Source organism: Bos indicus, chromosome 24, assembly GCF_029378745.1.
Source record: "Bos indicus isolate NIAB-ARS_2022 breed Sahiwal x Tharparkar chromosome 24, NIAB-ARS_B.indTharparkar_mat_pri_1.0, whole genome shotgun sequence".
Taxonomy (NCBI): Eukaryota; Metazoa; Chordata; class Mammalia; order Artiodactyla; family Bovidae; genus Bos; species Bos indicus.
Genome location: NC_091783.1, coordinates 7,559,818 through 7,579,304, shown reverse-complemented (window position 1 = coordinate 7,579,304; position 19,487 = coordinate 7,559,818). Strand labels below are relative to the sequence as shown.

The 19,487-nt window shown below is 39.3% G+C and overlaps 1 protein-coding gene across 9 annotated transcripts in view; it reads right to left on the bottom strand.

The window, feature by feature from the left end:
• RTTN (rotatin) overlaps positions 1-19,487 on the bottom strand; it is a 123,313-nt gene that overhangs the window by 88,054 nt on the left and 15,772 nt on the right. For all 9 annotated transcript variants that reach the window (XR_011563766.1, XM_070778677.1, XM_070778671.1 and 6 more), the window contains 8 exons: positions 17,720-17,835; positions 14,324-14,494; positions 8,574-8,786; positions 6,950-7,062; positions 5,026-5,152; positions 3,120-3,245; positions 2,499-2,615; positions 1,530-1,669 (listed from right to left, as the gene is read on the bottom strand). Coding sequence is in view for 8 of the 9 variants with exons in the window: in XM_070778677.1 (XP_070634778.1) it covers positions 1,530-1,669; positions 2,499-2,615; positions 3,120-3,245; positions 5,026-5,152; positions 6,950-7,062; positions 8,574-8,786; positions 14,324-14,494; positions 17,720-17,835 (1,123 nt within the window). In the remaining variant the exon portion in view is untranslated. The remainder of the gene's footprint in view (positions 1-1,529; positions 1,670-2,498; positions 2,616-3,119; positions 3,246-5,025; positions 5,153-6,949; positions 7,063-8,573; positions 8,787-14,323; positions 14,495-17,719; positions 17,836-19,487) is intronic.

Below are 19,487 nucleotides of genomic sequence, written 5' to 3'. Positions count from 1 at the left end.
ATCTCTTCCTCTGGAGTTAAACTTCACATTTTCTTAGGTTTAGCAAGAGCACCAGAATCCGATTATTTCCCTACACTTGTTTCTTTCAACGAATATATTTTGAGCATATTTATCCCCAAGGTGGTCAATGAAGGTCTGAGGATGTAAAGATTAGCCAGTGGACAGCATTCCTGCCGAATGGAGTTTATGGTCTGATGAGATGAGAGAGGATTAGTCAAATAACGAAAACAATTACACACTGATTTACACTGCTTTAAGCTGTGTGTAACTGAGAATTACCTTACCCAAACCCTTGGCTCCTGGGAGGGGATCTCTAAGCCCCTAGAACGTCCTGCCTGAGAACAGTGTTTCTGTTTACCTGGAGACTTTGGGCCAGGAAAGGCGATCCGGAAACAAACATCTGTTTTGCTAAATCACCAAATTTGAGGAAGGGAGTACTAAATGAGCACAGTAGTAATAAAGACACTGACTAGGGAGCACTTGCAGAAGCCCAATCCCGAGGAGCACACGCACAGTAACCCCATCTGCCCCACCGGCTCCAGCATCACCCACAGGTTCCTCTCTGCACAATACACATGCTCTTACAATGTCCCTATTTTCCTCCTTCCATTCTCTTATCATTTTACTTTATTTCATCTACTTCCTTATTTTGTCGTCTGACTGCCTGTTTACAAAGAAGCCACTGTATCATCCTAACTAGGTAAGGGGAAAACAAAATTACCCATCGTCAAGAGAACATCTGTCTGTGTCCCCCAGCCTTTCCAGCTGGTCCTTTCTCGTCATCACTGCTGATCCATCTGGACATTTAAGTGCTTTTTCTCTTCTTGGTGAGAGAAAATCTAACCCCTGCTACACCGAGAGAGTAATAGTAGATTCATGCTGCACCGACCAAGAGGGAAGAAAGACAATCCTTCTCTCCGCCTCTTTTAGTTAAACTGACACACGAATGGTGGAGGAAAGGGCACTTCTTCAGTTTGCCTAGTAAGAGGACAAGCTAAACAAGATGAAAATATATCCACACATTGGTAAGCTCCGGGAGCTGGTGATGGACAGGGAAGCCTGGCATGACGCAGTCCATGGGGTTGCAGAGTCAGACACATCTGAGCGGCTGAACAGCAACAACAGACCCTGATATGTGAGGCAACTGGTCCACCACACTTTCATGAAAAACTTTAGTTTTCAGAAAAAATATTTCACTGGAGAAGTTTCACTCCAGGAGGCTAACAATTTCTAAAGAGAGAAGACAGTGCAAACACTCTACGGTTCCTGCCATCTGCTTCTGTGCCCGGCTCTACCCCGTGTGCAGCAGCGCTGTGACCAGCAGTGAGTGCGGTGGGGCCACAACATGGGCGGGCCTGGCGGCGAGGCTGGAGGAGGATGGGGCACCAAGGAAAGCGTCCACAAGACCACTCACGGGGCCCTCTGATAAAAGAAGCACTCTCCCTGACCTTCTCTGGTTCCACACGGATTCACTCATTTCCCAGAACGCTCCCATGGCCTCGCACACTCAGAGGACCTGCTCTACTTACGAGGGCTTCTTCACCAGCAGGAGCCGCAGCATGGACTTCAGCCGGGTGGCAGAGGGGAGCACCCCTTCATCGGTCTCTGGACTCTCTCTGCTGAGGTGGAGGATGCAGTTCCCCAGAGGGTTTTCAGTGTCAGCGTAGCCCTAACAGATTTCATCAAGAGGCAAGTTATGATTTGACTGTATACATAACATGCTGCTTGATTCTTTACCTTGAGAGAATAAGAAACTCTGCTGACCTGTCAGGCAACTCACAAATTTCTTTCAATTCAGTTGAATAAGGACTTTTCTTAAAATAACCGACATGAAGTAAGAAGCCTGCATTCAACTGTATTTAAAAAATAATACTGGAGAACTTCAGCAAAATGTGCCAACCCTCCTGACACGTGCTAATTTTTCTCCAGGAGTCGAGCTGTGGGGCTGCCCTGGATGGGGCCCCTGCAGATCTTCAGAGCTGCCCCCTGCACCCCCCACCCCGCACACACAGCGGGAGCGCCTGCAGGAAGACGGGAGCAGTCTTGCGCTGGCCGGAGGTCCCAGCTCTGTCTTCTGAAGGACCACTCCCATGAGGGTGGGCCTTTCCCATCTTCCCCACCTTCCCATCCAAGGGAGGGGGGCCCTGCATGCCCCTCACTCCTTTACCTGAGCCCAGAAGGGCTGCTTACAAAGCTGGCTCTCTGAGAGCTCAGTAATCAACCTATCACGCTAATCCATACATAAACAGGTAGAATCCACGAAACCAGTTTCATTCTATCAAGTCTGCTTGAAAAGCATGGTTAGCTTTGCCTATAAGCCTTTACATGAGGCTGAGCTCTATTTTTCACAGTCGGTGCTGAAGGCCAGTGCCTCACTTCTTAACCTCACACCCAGACACACAGCACCCCAGCATCTCTTGTCTCCCCGACGGCACGCGTTTCAATCAGTCACGCTCACCGACCAGAAACGGTGGCCCAGGTGGGTGAGCCCAGTGTACCTGCAGCACGGGGATGACGGGGCACAGGGACTCGATGAACTTGTTCCAGGTCGGCGCCGACACCCTCAGTCGGCCCTGCAGCAGGTGCACCAGGATGGCCTTGGCTGCAGCGCTCACCTGCCCAACAACACGGACAGCAGTCCAGTGAGGTGGCCGCCAAGTCATCTTACGTACCTGGGATGCTCCATGCGCAGTCTGGAAAGCTGCTACAGTCAGCAGCTCTTCCTTCACAGTTCCTGTTTCCACAGCATCATCTTACATTCTGTTCTCAACCAGTTTTTCCCCCTTTAATGGTTTCTCTTCTTATCTTTAAAGTACACTTTTCCATTGAATAAAAATGTTTTTTATGGAAATACTCTTACTATAACTACTGCATCATTCCTATACCTTACATGAAAAACTTAGTTTGATCTGAGTTCTCTGAGAACAAGGATGTCCTATATTTTGAGCCTCATTTTTAACATTTTTTTAACAACAATTTAACTGAACCCACACATTAAAGACAAGTTTCTTTTTACTTTCTCATCCTACTGTCTTGTTACATTAGAATATTACCTTGATTTAGCTGAATATCTACGAAATTACTCTCTTGTATTGACACTTCCTCTTAACATGCCATACCTCATTTTTGGGGTCTTGAATGCCAAATGCAGAGATTTCATACAGAACTTTTGGGTGAAGTAGAAAATGAATTCCATTACAAAGGGAAGACACAGGTTTACTGATATTATGGATGCCTAAACATTCCTGCAAAATAATACAAAAAGTTTTTAAAAATCAGTGACACTGATTTTTCCGAAGGATTCCTCTTTCTTCTCTTTATAATTCAAATCCAATTTTAGTACTTAAGTCACTAAAACTTTTCTTTTAACTGGTAGGAGATAAAGATTCTCTTGAGAAGTTTTGAGTTTGCATGACACACCTATCACAAAGTTATACTGCAATGAAACTGAAGAACAGCAGAGATAAGGAAAAGATCTTAAAAGCTGGTAGACAGAAAAAAAATACAAAGAAATTATAATTTAACTGACAACAGACTTCTCAAAAATGATAGAAGCCTAACAAGAGCAAACGAGTATTGGAAAAGTGCTAAGAAAAAATAGCAGTCAATCTACAATTCTATACTCAGCTAATCAATCATTCAGGAGTAAGATAAAATCAAGACATTTTCAAACATGCACTATCAGTTACAGACGGTTATTGAAAATACTGAAAAATTTAATTTCAGTAAAAAGTAGACCAAACCTAAATACTTAACTATAAATAGAAGAAAATACATTCAAAGTAAAGAGCAGTTAAGATGAATGAACGAGGTAGATTAAATGAAAAGAACAGGCCATAAAAACGTGTACAGCATGAAATTATTTACTTTAAAAAGGCAGAAACAATAATATATATGATTTATAGAGACATGTATGTAAAACACACAGATGGGAAGGATAAACACCAACTTTTAAGAATGGTTATATTGGTGGCAAAAGGAAAGAAGCCTCAGTTGTAACTAATATTTTTATTTCCCTGAAAAAAAATGATAAGTAAAAATGGCAAAACCTATACATTATACCTAGATAGTACTTACAGAAGTATTGAATACAAGAGGACATTTTCAAGAGTACATGGGAACATAGGTATTTTTCTATATTGTCCTTTGTACAGTGTTCTTTTCAATATCAAAATAGTTAATATTTATGTACTGGTGCTGCTGCTGCTGCTGCTAAGTCGCTTCAGTCGTGTCTGACTCTGTGCGACCCCATAGACGGCAGCCCACCAGGCTCCCCCGTCACTGGGATTCTCCAGGCAAGAACACTACTCTATCCTAAAATATTTTATAATTTAAAAATATAGGAAATATTTGTTTCAAAAGAAAAGAAAAATATTACTAAGAAAACAGATCTGAAACTATAAAATTTAAGCTGTAATAACCTAAAACTTTTCCTGTGCATAGAAATCACTTTGAATACTTGATAGAAGTCAACTTTCCCTTATAATTTTTCCATCATTAAATAACACAACATAAATGTAATTCTTAATAAAACTTCTAATAAAGCAATTCAGATGCTAGACTTACCAAGTTTGCAGTTACAGAATTTAATAGTATAAAGTTTTTAGAGTTGACTAACAATTTTGGGGGGCTTCCCAGGAGGGCGCTAGTGGTAAAGAACCTGCCTGCCAATGCAGGAGACTTAAGAGACACGGGTTCAATCCTTGGGTCGAGAAGATCTCCTGGAGGGCACAGTAATCCACTCCAGTATTCTTGCCTGGAGAATCCCAAGGACAGAGGAGCCTGGCAGGCTATGGTCCATAGGGTCACAAAGAGTCAGACACGACTGAAATGACAGTGCGCACGCGCACACACACACACACACACACACACACACACACACACAGCATGCATGCAATAATATAAATTTCTTAGAGTTGACTAATAATTACCATCTATTTTTATGGTAATAATTCTTAGTTTTAGTGTTATAATAAAAGAATACACTGTTAATGCTCCCCTCCCCACAAAAACCAAACAACCTACCTTAACAATTTCCAGACAGCAGTGGTAAGTTTCAACTTTCACTTGTAGCAAAGGGTGAGACAACATCCGCAGAAACACCTTCTGACTTTCTCCTTGTAGTAAAGGACTGGCCTGCACGGATTTCCAGCTGGTAGGAAGGTAAACATCCAAGACATCTAAGGCAAGTAAATTACTAAACATGACACTGAAAAGCACAGTGAACAGGATTTCTTCCCACTCCAATTCCTCCACCTGGGGTCTTCTTTAACCAACCTAGAATTAATATGTAGCCAAGACTACTTGTTTTAAGTAAACTTAAAACAAAGTTGGGCTTCCCAGGTGGCTCAGTGGTAAAAGAATCCACCTACCAATGCAGAAGACATGGGAGATAAGAGTTCGATCCCTGGGTTGGGAAGATTCCCTGGAGAAGGAAATGGCAACCCACTCTAGTATTCTTGCCTGGGAAATCCCATGCTTAGAGGAGCCTGATGGGCTACAGTGCATGCAGGTAGCAAAGAGTCAGACACGATTGAAGTAACAGCACATGACTTGCTTTAAGAAAGAGAATATTCTCTCTTAAAGAGTCCAAAAAAAAAAAGTCTTTAGAAAATTATATTTAGAATGTAAAATGGTACAGCCATTATGGAAAACAATACGGAAGTTCCTCAAAAAACTAAAACTAGAACTACTGTATGAGCCAGCAGTCCCACTGTTAAGTATGTAACCAAAGGGAATGACATCGGTTTCTCAAAGAGATATCTGCAGTCCCATGCTCACTCTAGAATTATTCACAATAGCCAATACATGAAAATAATCAGTGTTTAAATATATACAATGGAATACTGCTGTTGTTTACTTCCTAAGTCACGTCCAGCTCTTTGCAACCCTATGGACTGTGGCCCGCCAGGCTCCTCTATCCATGGGGTCTCTAGGCAAGGATACTGGAGTGGGTTTCCATTTCCTTCTCTACGAGGTCTTCCTGACCCAGAGATTGAACCTGTGTCTCCTGCAATGTCAAGCAGATTCTTTACCACTGAGCCACCAGTGAAGCCCCATAATGGAATACCATTCAGCCTGGAAAAGGAAGGAAATCCTATCACTTGTGACAATACAGATGAAGCTGAACGACATGCTAAGTGACATGGGCCAAGACAGAAAAACAAATACTATATGATGTGACCTATATGTGGAATCTACAAAAGTCAACTCATAGCAGCAGAATGTAGAACTGGTGATTGCCAGGGACCGGATGAAATGCAGAGATGTGGGTCAAAGGACACAAGGGTTCAGTTACACAGGGCAGGTAAGTTCTGGGGACCATGGTTAATAATGCTGTCTTGTACACTTGATATGTAGTAAGAGTAAACCTTCAATGTAGTTCTCACCAGATAATTATGTGAGGTGACTGACTTGACAGAGCAGGAGAGGGATAGAAAAATAAATTCCATATTTAATGGATATTTATCACTATGGAGTTTACTCTATCCAAAAGCAATGAAAATACTAGGTTTTAAAGCAAACTCTGCTCCAACGTCCCCAAAATAAGTTAATCAATGCACTATGCTTTCCAAAAATCTATATAAAAGATAGGAATAATGAAACTTACATTTAAAAAACCCTCAATTCAAGTTATTAATTACAATGTTAAAGATATATTAACAAATTTGAACACTTATTTGGAAAGACATCAAAAAGTGTAAAAATCTAAGGATAATTAATGTTGATTACAAACATGACATTTCTAGTTTACTGCTGAAGAAAACATTTAACTGTCTAATGCAGCTATACACCCACAGTTTAAAAATCAGAACATATAATAGCAATTTAAACGAAAAAATAACCAGACTGAAAGCCAGTTTCATTTTATTGTCCCTAAACTTACACACACACACACACACACACACACACCATATAATAATATAATCATATTAAGAAAAATAATTACATTTTTGAACAAATGGAGATGATTTCCTTTATTAGGGGGAAATGCTGATGGTAGGAAAAGCTACGTAAGGCTTGATCTGCCAGCTCCACTAACTCTGAGAGATTCTTTTCTCCCTAAAAAAGAAGCAGAATGCAACAGTAAATGTCAAGGTCATACACAGTAAGATTCTCAACAGCTAACAAAGCAGCTTCAAGAAACTGGATCATCCAGAGGCCCTGAGCCTGTTCACATCTGCTTAAGTCAACCATCTCCACAAGCAGACCGAAAAGGTCAGCCTCAGAGGAAAAATGCGGAGAGAATGCCCAACTCAACACCACCTGAGACTTTATTCTATTTACCTCTGAGTGGCATGTTCCTTGACGGCTCGATTGTGCCCTTGTCTCCCTATTAACTGCAGCTCAAGGCAGGACCCGTGTATTTTAAGATCTACCTCCCGCTTCTAACATCCTGACAGGTTCTAGGAAAACAGGGTACAATCAATACATGTGTGATTAACTAGCCATGCAAAATGCCACAGGAATAATTCAACTAAACAGCAATTCAAAATTCTGTCATGGAGGAAACAAGATACAGTGGCATAAAGATGAAGGGAAAAGAAAATAAAAATAAACAATAATTGGTAAATAAGGAAAATTTAAAGTATGAGGTTCCCAAAAAGTCCACTGTAGGGGCCAAAAGGAGTAACAATTTTGCTCCTAATTTTTCAAAATCTTCAGGACCCATTTTGATATTTCAGACAGTAAACAACTATTGAAGCAATGTCTATTTTAAGACTCATTAAGGCTTTCATTTGGAGAAGGCAATGGCACCCCACTCCAGTACTCTTGCCTGGAAAATCCCATGGACGGAGGGGCCTGGTAGGCTGCAGTCCATGGGGTCGCTAAGAGTCGGACACGACTGAGCGACTTCACTTTCACTTTTCACTTTCATGCATTGGAGGAGGAAATGGCAACCCACTCCAGTGTTCTTGCCTGGAGAATCCCAGGGACGGGGGAGCCTGGTGGGCTGCCGTCTATGGGGTAGCACAGAGTTGGACACAACTGAAGTGACTTAGCACAGCAACGCTTTCATTTAGAAAGTGCTACTTTTATTTATGTTATTTAGATAACATACTAAATAATATCCTAAAAGGGATAAGTAACAATACATAATTACTACTGTAACAGGGTACCAAAAGTAGACCTTCTACCTTAAAGTGCTGTTCATAATTTTATTTAACAAAAGAACAAGCTCTTTATATAAATAAAGATCTATAAAATATTAAGGGAAAAATATGTCTTCAAATAAGCACTAAATTTTCCCTTCTAATTCTGTTTATGTCACCTGTCACACTGTTCACACACACTAAACCACTTCAAAGAGGAACTCAATCTAATAAAGATATTGATTATAATTGTTTTAAAAAATACCACTGGTCTCATGAAAATACACCATTCATTAATCAAATCTTCATTTTATTTTATATAAATCGTATCCTTAATCTTGTAATTGGGCCATTAAGTAATAATGAATCCTACCCCGAAGAATTCAATTGTTAAATGTCCATCAGTTTGAAAACTATAGGTTGAATTTTCTAAACATTTTATCAAAGGAATTTTAAAGAGACGTTAACAAAACTTTTTACCTCCTTCCCAACATCAGACAGGAAGTTACAGGTACACTCAATTGAATAAGCAGCCTCTGCAGTTCGTTTATAAATACTGTAGTTTTCAGAATTCAGCTGTTCCAAATAGGCCACAACAGCTTCGTGAATGTTTGGATATTCCAAAGAAACAGGCATGTCCAAAGAAATAAAAAATAATGCTGCTGACATAGGCTCCGGTAAAAAGCGGCTTGCCTTGATAAATTAAAAAAAAAAAAAAATTAACCATTGTCAGATAAATACAGTAAACTATAATCTTAATGCACTTCGACTTTTTTTTTAGTAATTTTCTATCACAAAATCCATGCTTTTCCAAAGAAAATTCTATCCCCCAAGACTTAATTTACCTCTACACTTTTGTTCAATGCAGTTTTTTCTAAGCCCAAAATATCCCAAGTCCAAATTTCAACTCCTTTCCAAAGCCTGGGGTCCGGGATACCTCCCCTTCCCCACAGCAACCCTTAGCATTCCTCTCCCCGGAGCCCACACTTTGTTCATGCTGAACAGAAGAGAGCTGAAGAGAAGGCACCAGGCCTCTCTCTCTAAGTATCCCGTGCAGGCGCACACAGATGGTCAGGAAAAAATGCAGTAAACCCCTGAGGAGACAGCCCAGGGCTTATTAACTACACACTGAATTGAATAACCCTAAATTAAGGACTTCCCCAGTGGCTCAGATGGTAAAGCATCTGCCTACCATGCGGGAGACCTGGGTTCAATCCTTGTGTTGGGAAGATCCCCTGGAGAAGGAAATGGCACCCCACTCCAGTTTTCTTGCCTGGAGACTCCCATGGACAGAGGAACTTGGTAGGCTACAGTCCATGGGGTCGCAAAGAGTCAGACACGACTGAGCTTAAAGATAAATCAAGTATAACTATACACTGATTTGAACAGAAATTAATTTCTATTTGGTTTTGTGTTTTAGAAGAGAAAGGAGAAATTCAACATAATATTTAATACAGTTCTAGAACACTCACAAAAAATTGACCTTTAATTAGTATAAAATAAAGGGGCCCATTTTATAACTTAATTGATTTAAAACTAAGAAATCCCTGTTAGATTTTTTCTTTTAATGATTCTAGCTTTGTGATAGGATTCTATGCATCAACTAATGAAAAGAACTGAAAACTCAACATTCAGAGAAAACCATTTGAGAAGAGCTCAAGAGTACTATGCTGCCTTTATTTTAGCAGGTTTGGTCATAATATTTTCATGGATAACATATTTTAAGGATAATTATTAACTGTCTGAAGGCCTAAGAGCTAAATCAGCTAAACAATGCTTTTACATGAAATAAAGTTGCCAAATGAAAGTCAAAAACTAAAGGAATCAAAATTTTATGTTACTGAGCATGGAAAAAAAAAAAAAAACTATTAAGATAGCAGCCATTACAAAGTCAAGAGAAATTTCTCTTATTCTGTGAAGAACACTCCTAATGGAAAGAGAAAGAAACTAAATTACCTCTTGACTAATTATTTGCTCCCTTGGCTAACGCTCCTTGAGCCCCCACTGTGCGCGGGCACCATTTCAGCTCCTAGGGACACAGGGGAAGAGACAGAACCTCTGCCCTCACAAAGTTAACATTCCAGCGGAGAAAGCAAAGAGTAAGCCACACTTGTCAGGTACGGCTGGGAGTGCTGAGAAAATTCTAAAAACAGGAGACAGGAAGGATGGACAGGGACCAAGAAGCGACAGGAGGGGGCGCAGAGGAAGGACTCTGACAAGGCAACATGTAAGTGGAGACCTGGGAGTCAGGAGCCACATGGACATCTGAGGGAAAAGCAGTCACAGCGCAGGGAACAGCAAGTATAAAGGCTCAGACATGGAGCATCTTTGGCAGCAAGCAGGCCAGTGGAGCTAGCGCGGGGCGGTGGCCTCCGGGGGCAGTGGTGCCAGATCAGGGAAGGCTTCAGATCATCAAAAGGACTTGTCCTCCAAGGGGGCAATGGAAGGTTTCGGGCAAACATCATGATCAGTCCAAACGAACAGGTGGAAAAGGGCAATGGTGGAAGCTGAGAGACCAAGGAGGAGGTCACTGCAACAACCCAGGCAAGACGGGATGGCGGCTTCAACTCAGGCAGTAGCAGTGGGAGTGGTGAGAATTACTCAGGTTCTGGACCGAAGATCAAAGGAAAAAGACGCTTTGTCCAGGGATTGGACCTAAGTGTATGAAAGACAGGAATCAAGGATGCCTGTAAGGTTTTCTCATGATCAACTACCAACTAGAATGAAAGTGTCCTTTACTGAGATGGGAAGACCACAGGGAGAACACACTTGGGAAGGAAGCAAAGAACTAGGCTTGGGACCTGTTAAGCTGGAGATATGAACGGTCAAGGGAAGATGTAAGAAGGATATAGGATATACATAGGACTTTGGGGTTCAGACGACACATGTGGTCTGGAAATATAAGTTTGGGAGGTGTCCCCAAAAAAATGGCATTTAAAGACTCAAAATGGGATGACATTTCATGAGGGGCATAGCCAGTCTTGGGATTCTGCCTCTTTAAGAGGTTAGGAAGACAGAGAGGAATTAGCAAAAAAGACTGAGTGAGGTGGGCACTGCGCTGAGATAGTAAATCCTAGTGGATCAACTCCAAAGACGCTGTGTTCTAGTTTAAAAGAGCTTTCTCTGACTTTAGGCACAAAAATATAAATAGCTGACGTGAGGATTAAACAAGTAGAAAATGTGGTATATCCCACTCAATAAATATTAATTTCCTCTCTTTCCTCTTCTCATCCATCACTCAGGAATTCTGACATTTTCATTCTACATTCCCACATCTGAAATTCATCTCAGGAACTCAGAGCACCAAGGGAAGGGCGTACATTTAATCCTCGCAAGGGCCAGAGGCTCCGTCACAGTTTACACCCCAGGCTGAAGACGGTGGTCCTCCAAGCCTTAGTCACGTGTCAGTGAGGCGGGACTAAAAGTGGAGATACTTCAGTGGAGTGCCATCACCACCACTAGGTAAAGAAGAGTCAGCAGCATTTGTTTCCTTCAGTGGAGTGCCATCACCACCACTAGGTAAAGAAGAGTCAGCAGCATTTTTTTCACCAATTGGATCTAACCAAGCATAGCATTTTTCATAAGATTACCAATGCCTCCTTTTAACCTCTAAGTGGATATTCTCCAAATTCATCTAAAAACCAGCAATTATCAATTTCAAAAAAGGTCTTCCAGGGCATTCTGTCAAAATTTTCAAATTCAGGAAATCCTTACATAGAGTCATACTATCGTTTTCCAACTTCCAATTACACATTTGGTAAGTGGCAACTCAAATATTTAAAAGCTACTTTCAGTGTAGAAAGTTTCAGAGTTCAGATTCAAGTTCAGTTTCTGGTGGGCTAGCAACAGGCAGAGGGCAGCAAAACCTTGTATTTTTATCAATTAAAGGACAATTTTAACAGCAATAGAAGAGCAGTTTTGTTTAAATTTCACTTTAAAGTTCTCAAAGCAATTATAACCATCTATAAGCTGATACTTTTATTATAATCTCTTCATTGACCCATTTACTGCTCTAATGAAGTTCCAAGCTATATTTTTAAAAGAGCTACCAAAAATTGCAGATATTGATTTGCCTTCAAAAACAAGAAAAGTAAGTATCTGAAGAAAAAAAAAAAGTCATGGAGAGTTGACTTTATATTATTCTATTCAAATAAAATAAATTACTGATTTGTATTTTAATTAATAAGCATATAGATGAAAAACATCTATAATCAAAAAAGCAAAAATTAAGCTCTATGGTACAACTAACAAGTAACTTTTCCAACAACATTCAACATATAGAATGTTGAATCTGGTAATACCTAATAAGTTATTGTAGCACTACTAAGTTTTCAGTTATATGATATTATTATGTAAAGTGAGACACCTATATTTTAAATACAATTCCAGTCTTTTATGACTAAAATCCTTCAAATTATGTTTATGCTTTGGAATTTATTAAATTAAAAGATGCTTGCTCCTTGGAAGAAAAGTTATGACAAACCTAGACACCATATTAAAAAGCAGAGACATCATTTTGCCGACAAAGGTACATACAATCAAAGCTAAGACTTTTCCAGTAGTCATGTACAGATGTGAATGTTGACCATAAAGAAGGCTGAGTGCTGAAGAATTGACACTTATGAACTGTGGTGCTGGAAAAGACTCTTGAGAGTCCCTTGGATTGCAAGGAGAACAAACCAGTCCATCCTAAAGGAAATCAACCCTGAATATTCATTGGAAGGACTGATGCTGAAGCTGAAGCCCCAATACTTTGGCCACCTGATGCAAAGAACCAACTCACTGGAAAAGACCCTGATCCTGGGAAAGACTGACGACAGGAGGTGAAGGGGGTAACAGAGACGGCTGAAAGGCATCCCTGACTCAATGGACATAAGTTTGAGCAAACTCCAGAAAATGGCGAAGGACAGGGAAGCCTGGCATGCTGTAGTCCATGGGATCACAAAGAATCAGACGTGACTGAGTGACTAAACAACAACAAATGCCTTGGAAAATTATCACTCTTTAACAGAGTGGTATGCTTTTCAGAAATATAATGACTAATGAATAAAAGTTGAAAATTAAAATCAACAGAAATGATGTTACTTTTCCCTAAAGCAAAATACTATATTTGAAGTTTGATGTTTTCTTTTGATTTTCCCAGATGGCCTGATAATATATTACATATATTGCATATGTGTTATTAAATGGAGTTTAGACTACATGCTCTGCAGATTCTAGGAACCAAAAGGGAAAGTACGTATTAACAAAGGACAACAAAAGACACAGGAAACAGTTCTTTAGCTACATTAACTTCTCCCATACCTTCAGCTAAGCATGATGCGACACCCTTCTTTCTGCAGTTAAGTCCACTGCACAACACTTGCATATGAGTCATCTGAGATATTTTTACTACTAACATTCAAATGCAGGGATATATCCTCCAATTAAAAGTACAGTCAATAAGGGGACTTAAAAGAAACAGTCACGCTGATTAAAATCACATTTAACATACAGTCACATGATGGAGAAGTATTTTGTGATAAAAAGTAACAACCTGCTACAAGCAACAACAAGGATGAATCTCAAAAAAACATCCTGAGCGAGTAAACACTTTGTAAGCCTATTTATATCAAGTTCAAAAACAGACAAAGTCTTCTATGGTGACAGATGTCAGAAAGGAGTGTAGCTGGGGGTGGGGGCGAGGGCAGGAGAGATAAAGGACAGGAGGGGGCAGTGAAATGCTGGCCGTGCTCTACCTCATGTTTTGGGGGGGTGGTTACTTTTTAAATAGAGATATAGTCACTTAGAATGAAGGCAAAAGGAAAAGGGGGCAGCAGAGGATGAGATGGATAGACAGCATCACCGACTCAGTGGACATGAATCTGAGCACACTCTGGGAGACGGTGAAGGACAGGGAAGCCTGGCGTGCTACAGTCCACGCGGCTGCAGTCAGACACGACTTAGTGACTGAACAACAACAACTAGTCACTTAGTAAGAATGGACTTTTCTAAACATGCTTCACAAGAATTTTTAAAAATCACCTTAAAAAAAAAAAAAAAAAGAACTTTACAAAATGAGTGCTTTTTTCTGTCAACTGGTCAAAACTAGTCAAATATGTTAAAATTAGCCATTTCTCAACTTCTGCATTTCCAATAAAATCTCTGTACACTGTGAAATGACCAGAAGGAATTACAACAGGGACCGTAACACCCGGTAAACTACAAATAAGCCACACTACCCGCCTTACCTTTTCCACAGGGAGCAGCGTCTGCAGGAGCCGGACAGCAAACAGCGAGATGCTGACAAAGGCCATCCTGTGGTGCACGACCAGCGCCTCCGGCTGCTCCAGACTGACACTGCTTTTATGGTAGCACACGGTGTCTCCAAGGGACGCCAACACCACGAGCAGCTTCTCTTTCTGCAAACATTTAAACACCAATCAGGGGACCACAGTCAACTGCAGGGGCCAGTATGCAAACGTCATGGAGAATGACATAAAATGTTATCATTAAATAACTCAAATGTATTCCTCCCGGTAAAAATAAACAAGATTCTTTTAATAGTAGGCGAGAATAAGCAGCACACCTAAATTGTTTAAAAGCTACAAGTTTTAAGAAATTAACATGATGAACTCTAATAATAAATAAAATATAAAACCTTAAGGGACCATAAATTCCTCCTAGTTTCTCGTGCTTGATTGTTCCAACTTTGAACATTACATATAAACCTCTCATCCAGTAACTTACTGGACTTATTGTCTCCTGAACACAGTGGTAAGATTGTGGGGGAAAAGGCACTAGTTTTAGAGATATGATCTCTGCCCTCAAAGGGATCCCAAATTTACTTAAGACATGAAACAGGCAGAGACAAATAATTTTAAAAAAATGAAATATTAAATTATATAATCTCTCTTCAGGTAACAAGGCCAATTCAGAGCAAATGTTCCACCATCATTAATTTCTAGATAGCTTACGACTCCAATAGTAGTTGTATCTTTTAAACTGAAAGGTATGCATAAAGTATGAAGAGAAAGGTAAAATTCGTTAGACAAGACTGGCAAATCGTAACAACGTGCATCTATAAACGTCCTGCTAAAAAGACAGCATTAGGAGACGGGAGAAGAAAAAAACCACTGTGGTTCTCATCTCAACTTTCCATGGAAAAGATGTGAAAACTAAAATGAAAAATTATTTATATAAAGTAAACCTGTTACATGGATCATTCGATAAATCTAAAATATGGCACCAAAAAAAACCTACCTACAAGACAGAAACAGACGCACAGACAAGAGAACAGACTTGTGCTTGTCAAGGGGAAGCGAGGAAGAAAAGGGATGGAATGAGAGTCTGGGCTTGGCAGATGCAAACTATTACATTTAGAATGCATAAACAACAAGGTTTTGGTGTACAGCACAGGGAACTATATTAAATATCCTGTGATAAGCCATAATGGAAAAGATTATTGAAAAAAAGAAAGTATACATGTGTATAACAGAATTACTTTGCTGTGTAGCAAAGATTCGAACAATACTGTATATTAACTACACTTCAATTAAAAAAATTAGTGTACTGAAATATGAACAAAATCTCTAAGGTATAAATAATGAATAATTCAGAACAAAAGAATTCGATAAAGTGATAACTGTCTATTGATGAAATGTGTAATAGAGAGTAAAGACGCAACATGAATGAAGTCTTTGTGGTCTGAATAATACAAATATCAAGCAAAACCTGAAGTTGGATTTTAGGTTTTAAGTCAATCTTTTTCAACTTAATAAATTAAACAGACATAAACTTTGGTTCAGTTACCCTTCTTGAGCCCTTACTGGATACCAAGCCCCTCTCTCTAGAATCTTTCACAATCCTCGCAATTGCACTTGAACTTCAACCAGCAACTCTTCTAACAAACCAGGAAATCTAAGTCACCAGCTCACAGCAGGTCAGGCGGGAATTTACAAGGCATGAGTAATTAAGGAGCAAAGACTGCTTTTCGTGACATTGAGTGACAGCAGTGACAGAGAGGAAAAGGGCAGAAGTTGACGAGAAGCAGCCCCAGGAGTCTGGAGTCAGCTGGCACGGGGAGGAGAGCCTCACTCCGTGAGCCTAACTTACCAGGCAAATAAGGGAAAATAAACACAACTTCCTAGGGAGGCAGAGGAGAGATGACATCCTTCAGGTCTTCTAACGTTTACAAACACTTATCAATAAATTTTTAATTTTAACAAAATATAACAATTTCAGTGAAAATATTTTGTTTCAAATGAAATAAAAATTTTCAATTTATAGAGAAAAAAATTTCTTCGACTATGCTTACACAAACTGAGTTATGGAATTTCATGAGTGTTATTAGCAATATTTGGAAAGCTTTAGAGAATTTATTACACATCTTCAGGTATTCAATTACTGAACTGCTCAAATTTTTTATTTTGTTCCTTTAATGACACAACAAAAATATCTCTGTTTTCTTTTTAAACTTTGCAAAAGTAAGGACATTAAGAAATTCTACTTAATTGTCTGCTTCTATTAATATATAGCCCAAAGGAATGAGATTTTTTTTCCTAGGGAGCATTTTTTTCCTTTTAAATAAGTAGATCAAATATAATTTCAAGCAGTACTGTTTTATTTAACATTTCTAACATACCAATTGGCTCTTGTACATCAGATTTAACCTTTAAAGTAAAAATAATTCATTGAATCATAAAAGATCAGCAGCCAAAAGTTAAAAGTGAATGACTAACTTTTACAGATAAATGTTCTGGCCAAGAAATTCAAGCTATTTTAAGAAGCAACTGATAAAACATTCTTCACACTTCTCAGGAAAAACTCACTTGTTGAAAATCTTCAATATGTGAAAATCTTCTAAAAGTACTACAAAATAGTGGGATAACCTTAAGAACTATCAGAAAACTAAGATTAAGAACTATAATCCCTATTTTATAAACAAGGAAATTGAAGGACATGAAACAATTTATTAAACCTATTGTAAAAGATTTAAATCCTTCTTCTTCTCAAGAGATTTGTGTATATAAAAAAATTGGGGGAGTTCTTCACACATAGATACTGGTATAAAGTAAACATCAGGATTTTGTTTTCCTATTTTAACGTCTATGCACAAGGATTTCAAGCAGCCTACAGCAAAGTTTAATAAAATGTAGACAGATCTAGGTAGGTCAAAATAACATAAAGAGGAAAAAATGGTAACTCTAGGAAGCAATATATATTTTTATGACTAATAAATTTTACTTCCAATTCTCTGACGAAGGAAAAAAAAAAAGGAAAAGTGAGGCATAAGTTACAAATTTACATTAATAGAAAAACAGAACACCAGTTCTGCCCAGAAAAGCAAGCTCATCAGATGATAATTTGAAAATAAAAGATATAAAAAAGCAAATGATTTATGATATATGGGAAGTGTAAAATATGATATGGTTTCCATTACATGGACGCACGCATTAAAAGTAACTAGAATCTCTGAAGAAATAGCCGATTCCAGACACAGTGCAAAATAAGCCTGGGATCTATTGCATCTAAAACAAAGAAAGATTTCAAAGGCTAATGAGACAATGAAGCCAGCTTGAAAGGACCAAGATAAAACAAAAGACTGATGTTATTACCCACGCTGCAAGGAAAACCTTGAGTCTCACCATATCTATTGCAAAAAGACTGCTGTCATCCCACAGATGTGCTGAAATCGCTTCACCAATAAGCACCACAACTTCTGAGAGCAACTCCAGAACTCTTATTATCATCTGTCTACTACCTGGGAATACAAACAGGAGAGAGAAGGGAAAAAAGTTAACTTCCGGGTAAAGGTGAATAGCATACTGCTCAATCCTCTGGTTAACTAATGCCCCCCAAATTCCTATTTCTCTTCTTATTTTTTGATGTCTTTAGAACTGTTAAAAGAGAGATGACTAGGGAAGCCACAGTATACAGTCACTATTAGGCTTCTGTTTCAATCATAACACTATTCAGCCACCAAAAAATCAAATGTGCTCATAAGTAGGAAAGACAGCCAGGAAGAGAATAACAATATAACTAGAAGCACTGTGAGACAGAGTAAAGTAAGTTTTCAAATTCAGAGACCATCCACGTTACATGTAATATGTTGACAAGGCACAGGTCAGTTGAGAAGATATGGTCTAATGAATTCCCCACTTAGTAGGAGGTTTAAGTCTTGTCATGAATTAGTAGTTTCCCACACAGGAGTTTGGGAAACCTACACTCACCTTAAACTCTAAAAACATTCCAGAAGAAAGGGTGCTGTCAACCCACCTGGGCAGCCTCCTTCTCCACAGAGACAGAACAACAAAGAAATTCCACCACCCATAATCCTAGGTGAGGTGAGTATTCAATCTGGACTTTCCTGCCCCACATACCAAAGGTCAATTTCTAACGAATGAGAGTAAAACAAACTACTGGATCATGAGGGTCCAGATTAATTGCTTCATTGGAACAGCTGGAGCAAATTCTCTTAGAAATCTCTTATTACTTTGAACAATTACAAATTAAGCAATAATGTGCCTTTACCAAAGGGCAAGAGAACATTTAGAAAATTTTATGTACCATGATACAGCTTTATAATTATCAATCTGACTTTCTACAGCAAATTAAGAAAAGGTTAAATGCAAAACCATTAAATCTAAAACTGTTCTCCTCAGTACACCATGCAGCCAAACATACACACTTGATGCTGAAGAAGCTCAGATCTTCCTTCACGTCACTTTATTAGTAAATGAATCAATCTGTTCTCCTCACTCCCAAAGCGGAGTTCTCCAATTAGTAAGAAGTTAAGGTATACTGTTCTCAGAATAAAAACTGTTAATGTTCCCAAATACACACTTACCTCCTGCCTCTTCCACATCACTTCCAAGCAAGCAAAAAATAGCCACAGGACTTACAGAACCATTAGCATGGGATACACTTATCATTCAGCCAGTATAAACCAAAGCAAAATTTATCTTGTGTTTATATTTTGACAAGTTTATCAATTACTTAAAATGTATATACTTAGAGAATACAAATACCAAGGAGATTGCAAATGTTCCTTTACCTTGCAAAGTGCTAAGTACATGGATTTTGGTCTCAGAACTGAAGTTCAAGTCTCCGTTCTTTGCTGTCTGACTTTGGGTGAGTTTCTAAAGCACTCTAAACCTCAGCTTCCTTGTTGTAAAACAGGGAGAAGAGCAGTAACTACCACTGAGGGGTGAACCAAATAGGCTGGTGTGAGGAGCACGTGGAATAACGTGCACCAGACCCTGTCCAGCAGCTGAGCACAGCTGGGCCTCAGTGCATGGTAACCTGACTGACTGCAGGACTGCCCTGGACACTGGCCACACTATTCTTTCTCCAGGAAGATCACAGCCACTTCCCAGAGTTCACTGCAGGACATCTGCACAAACTTCCAGCACA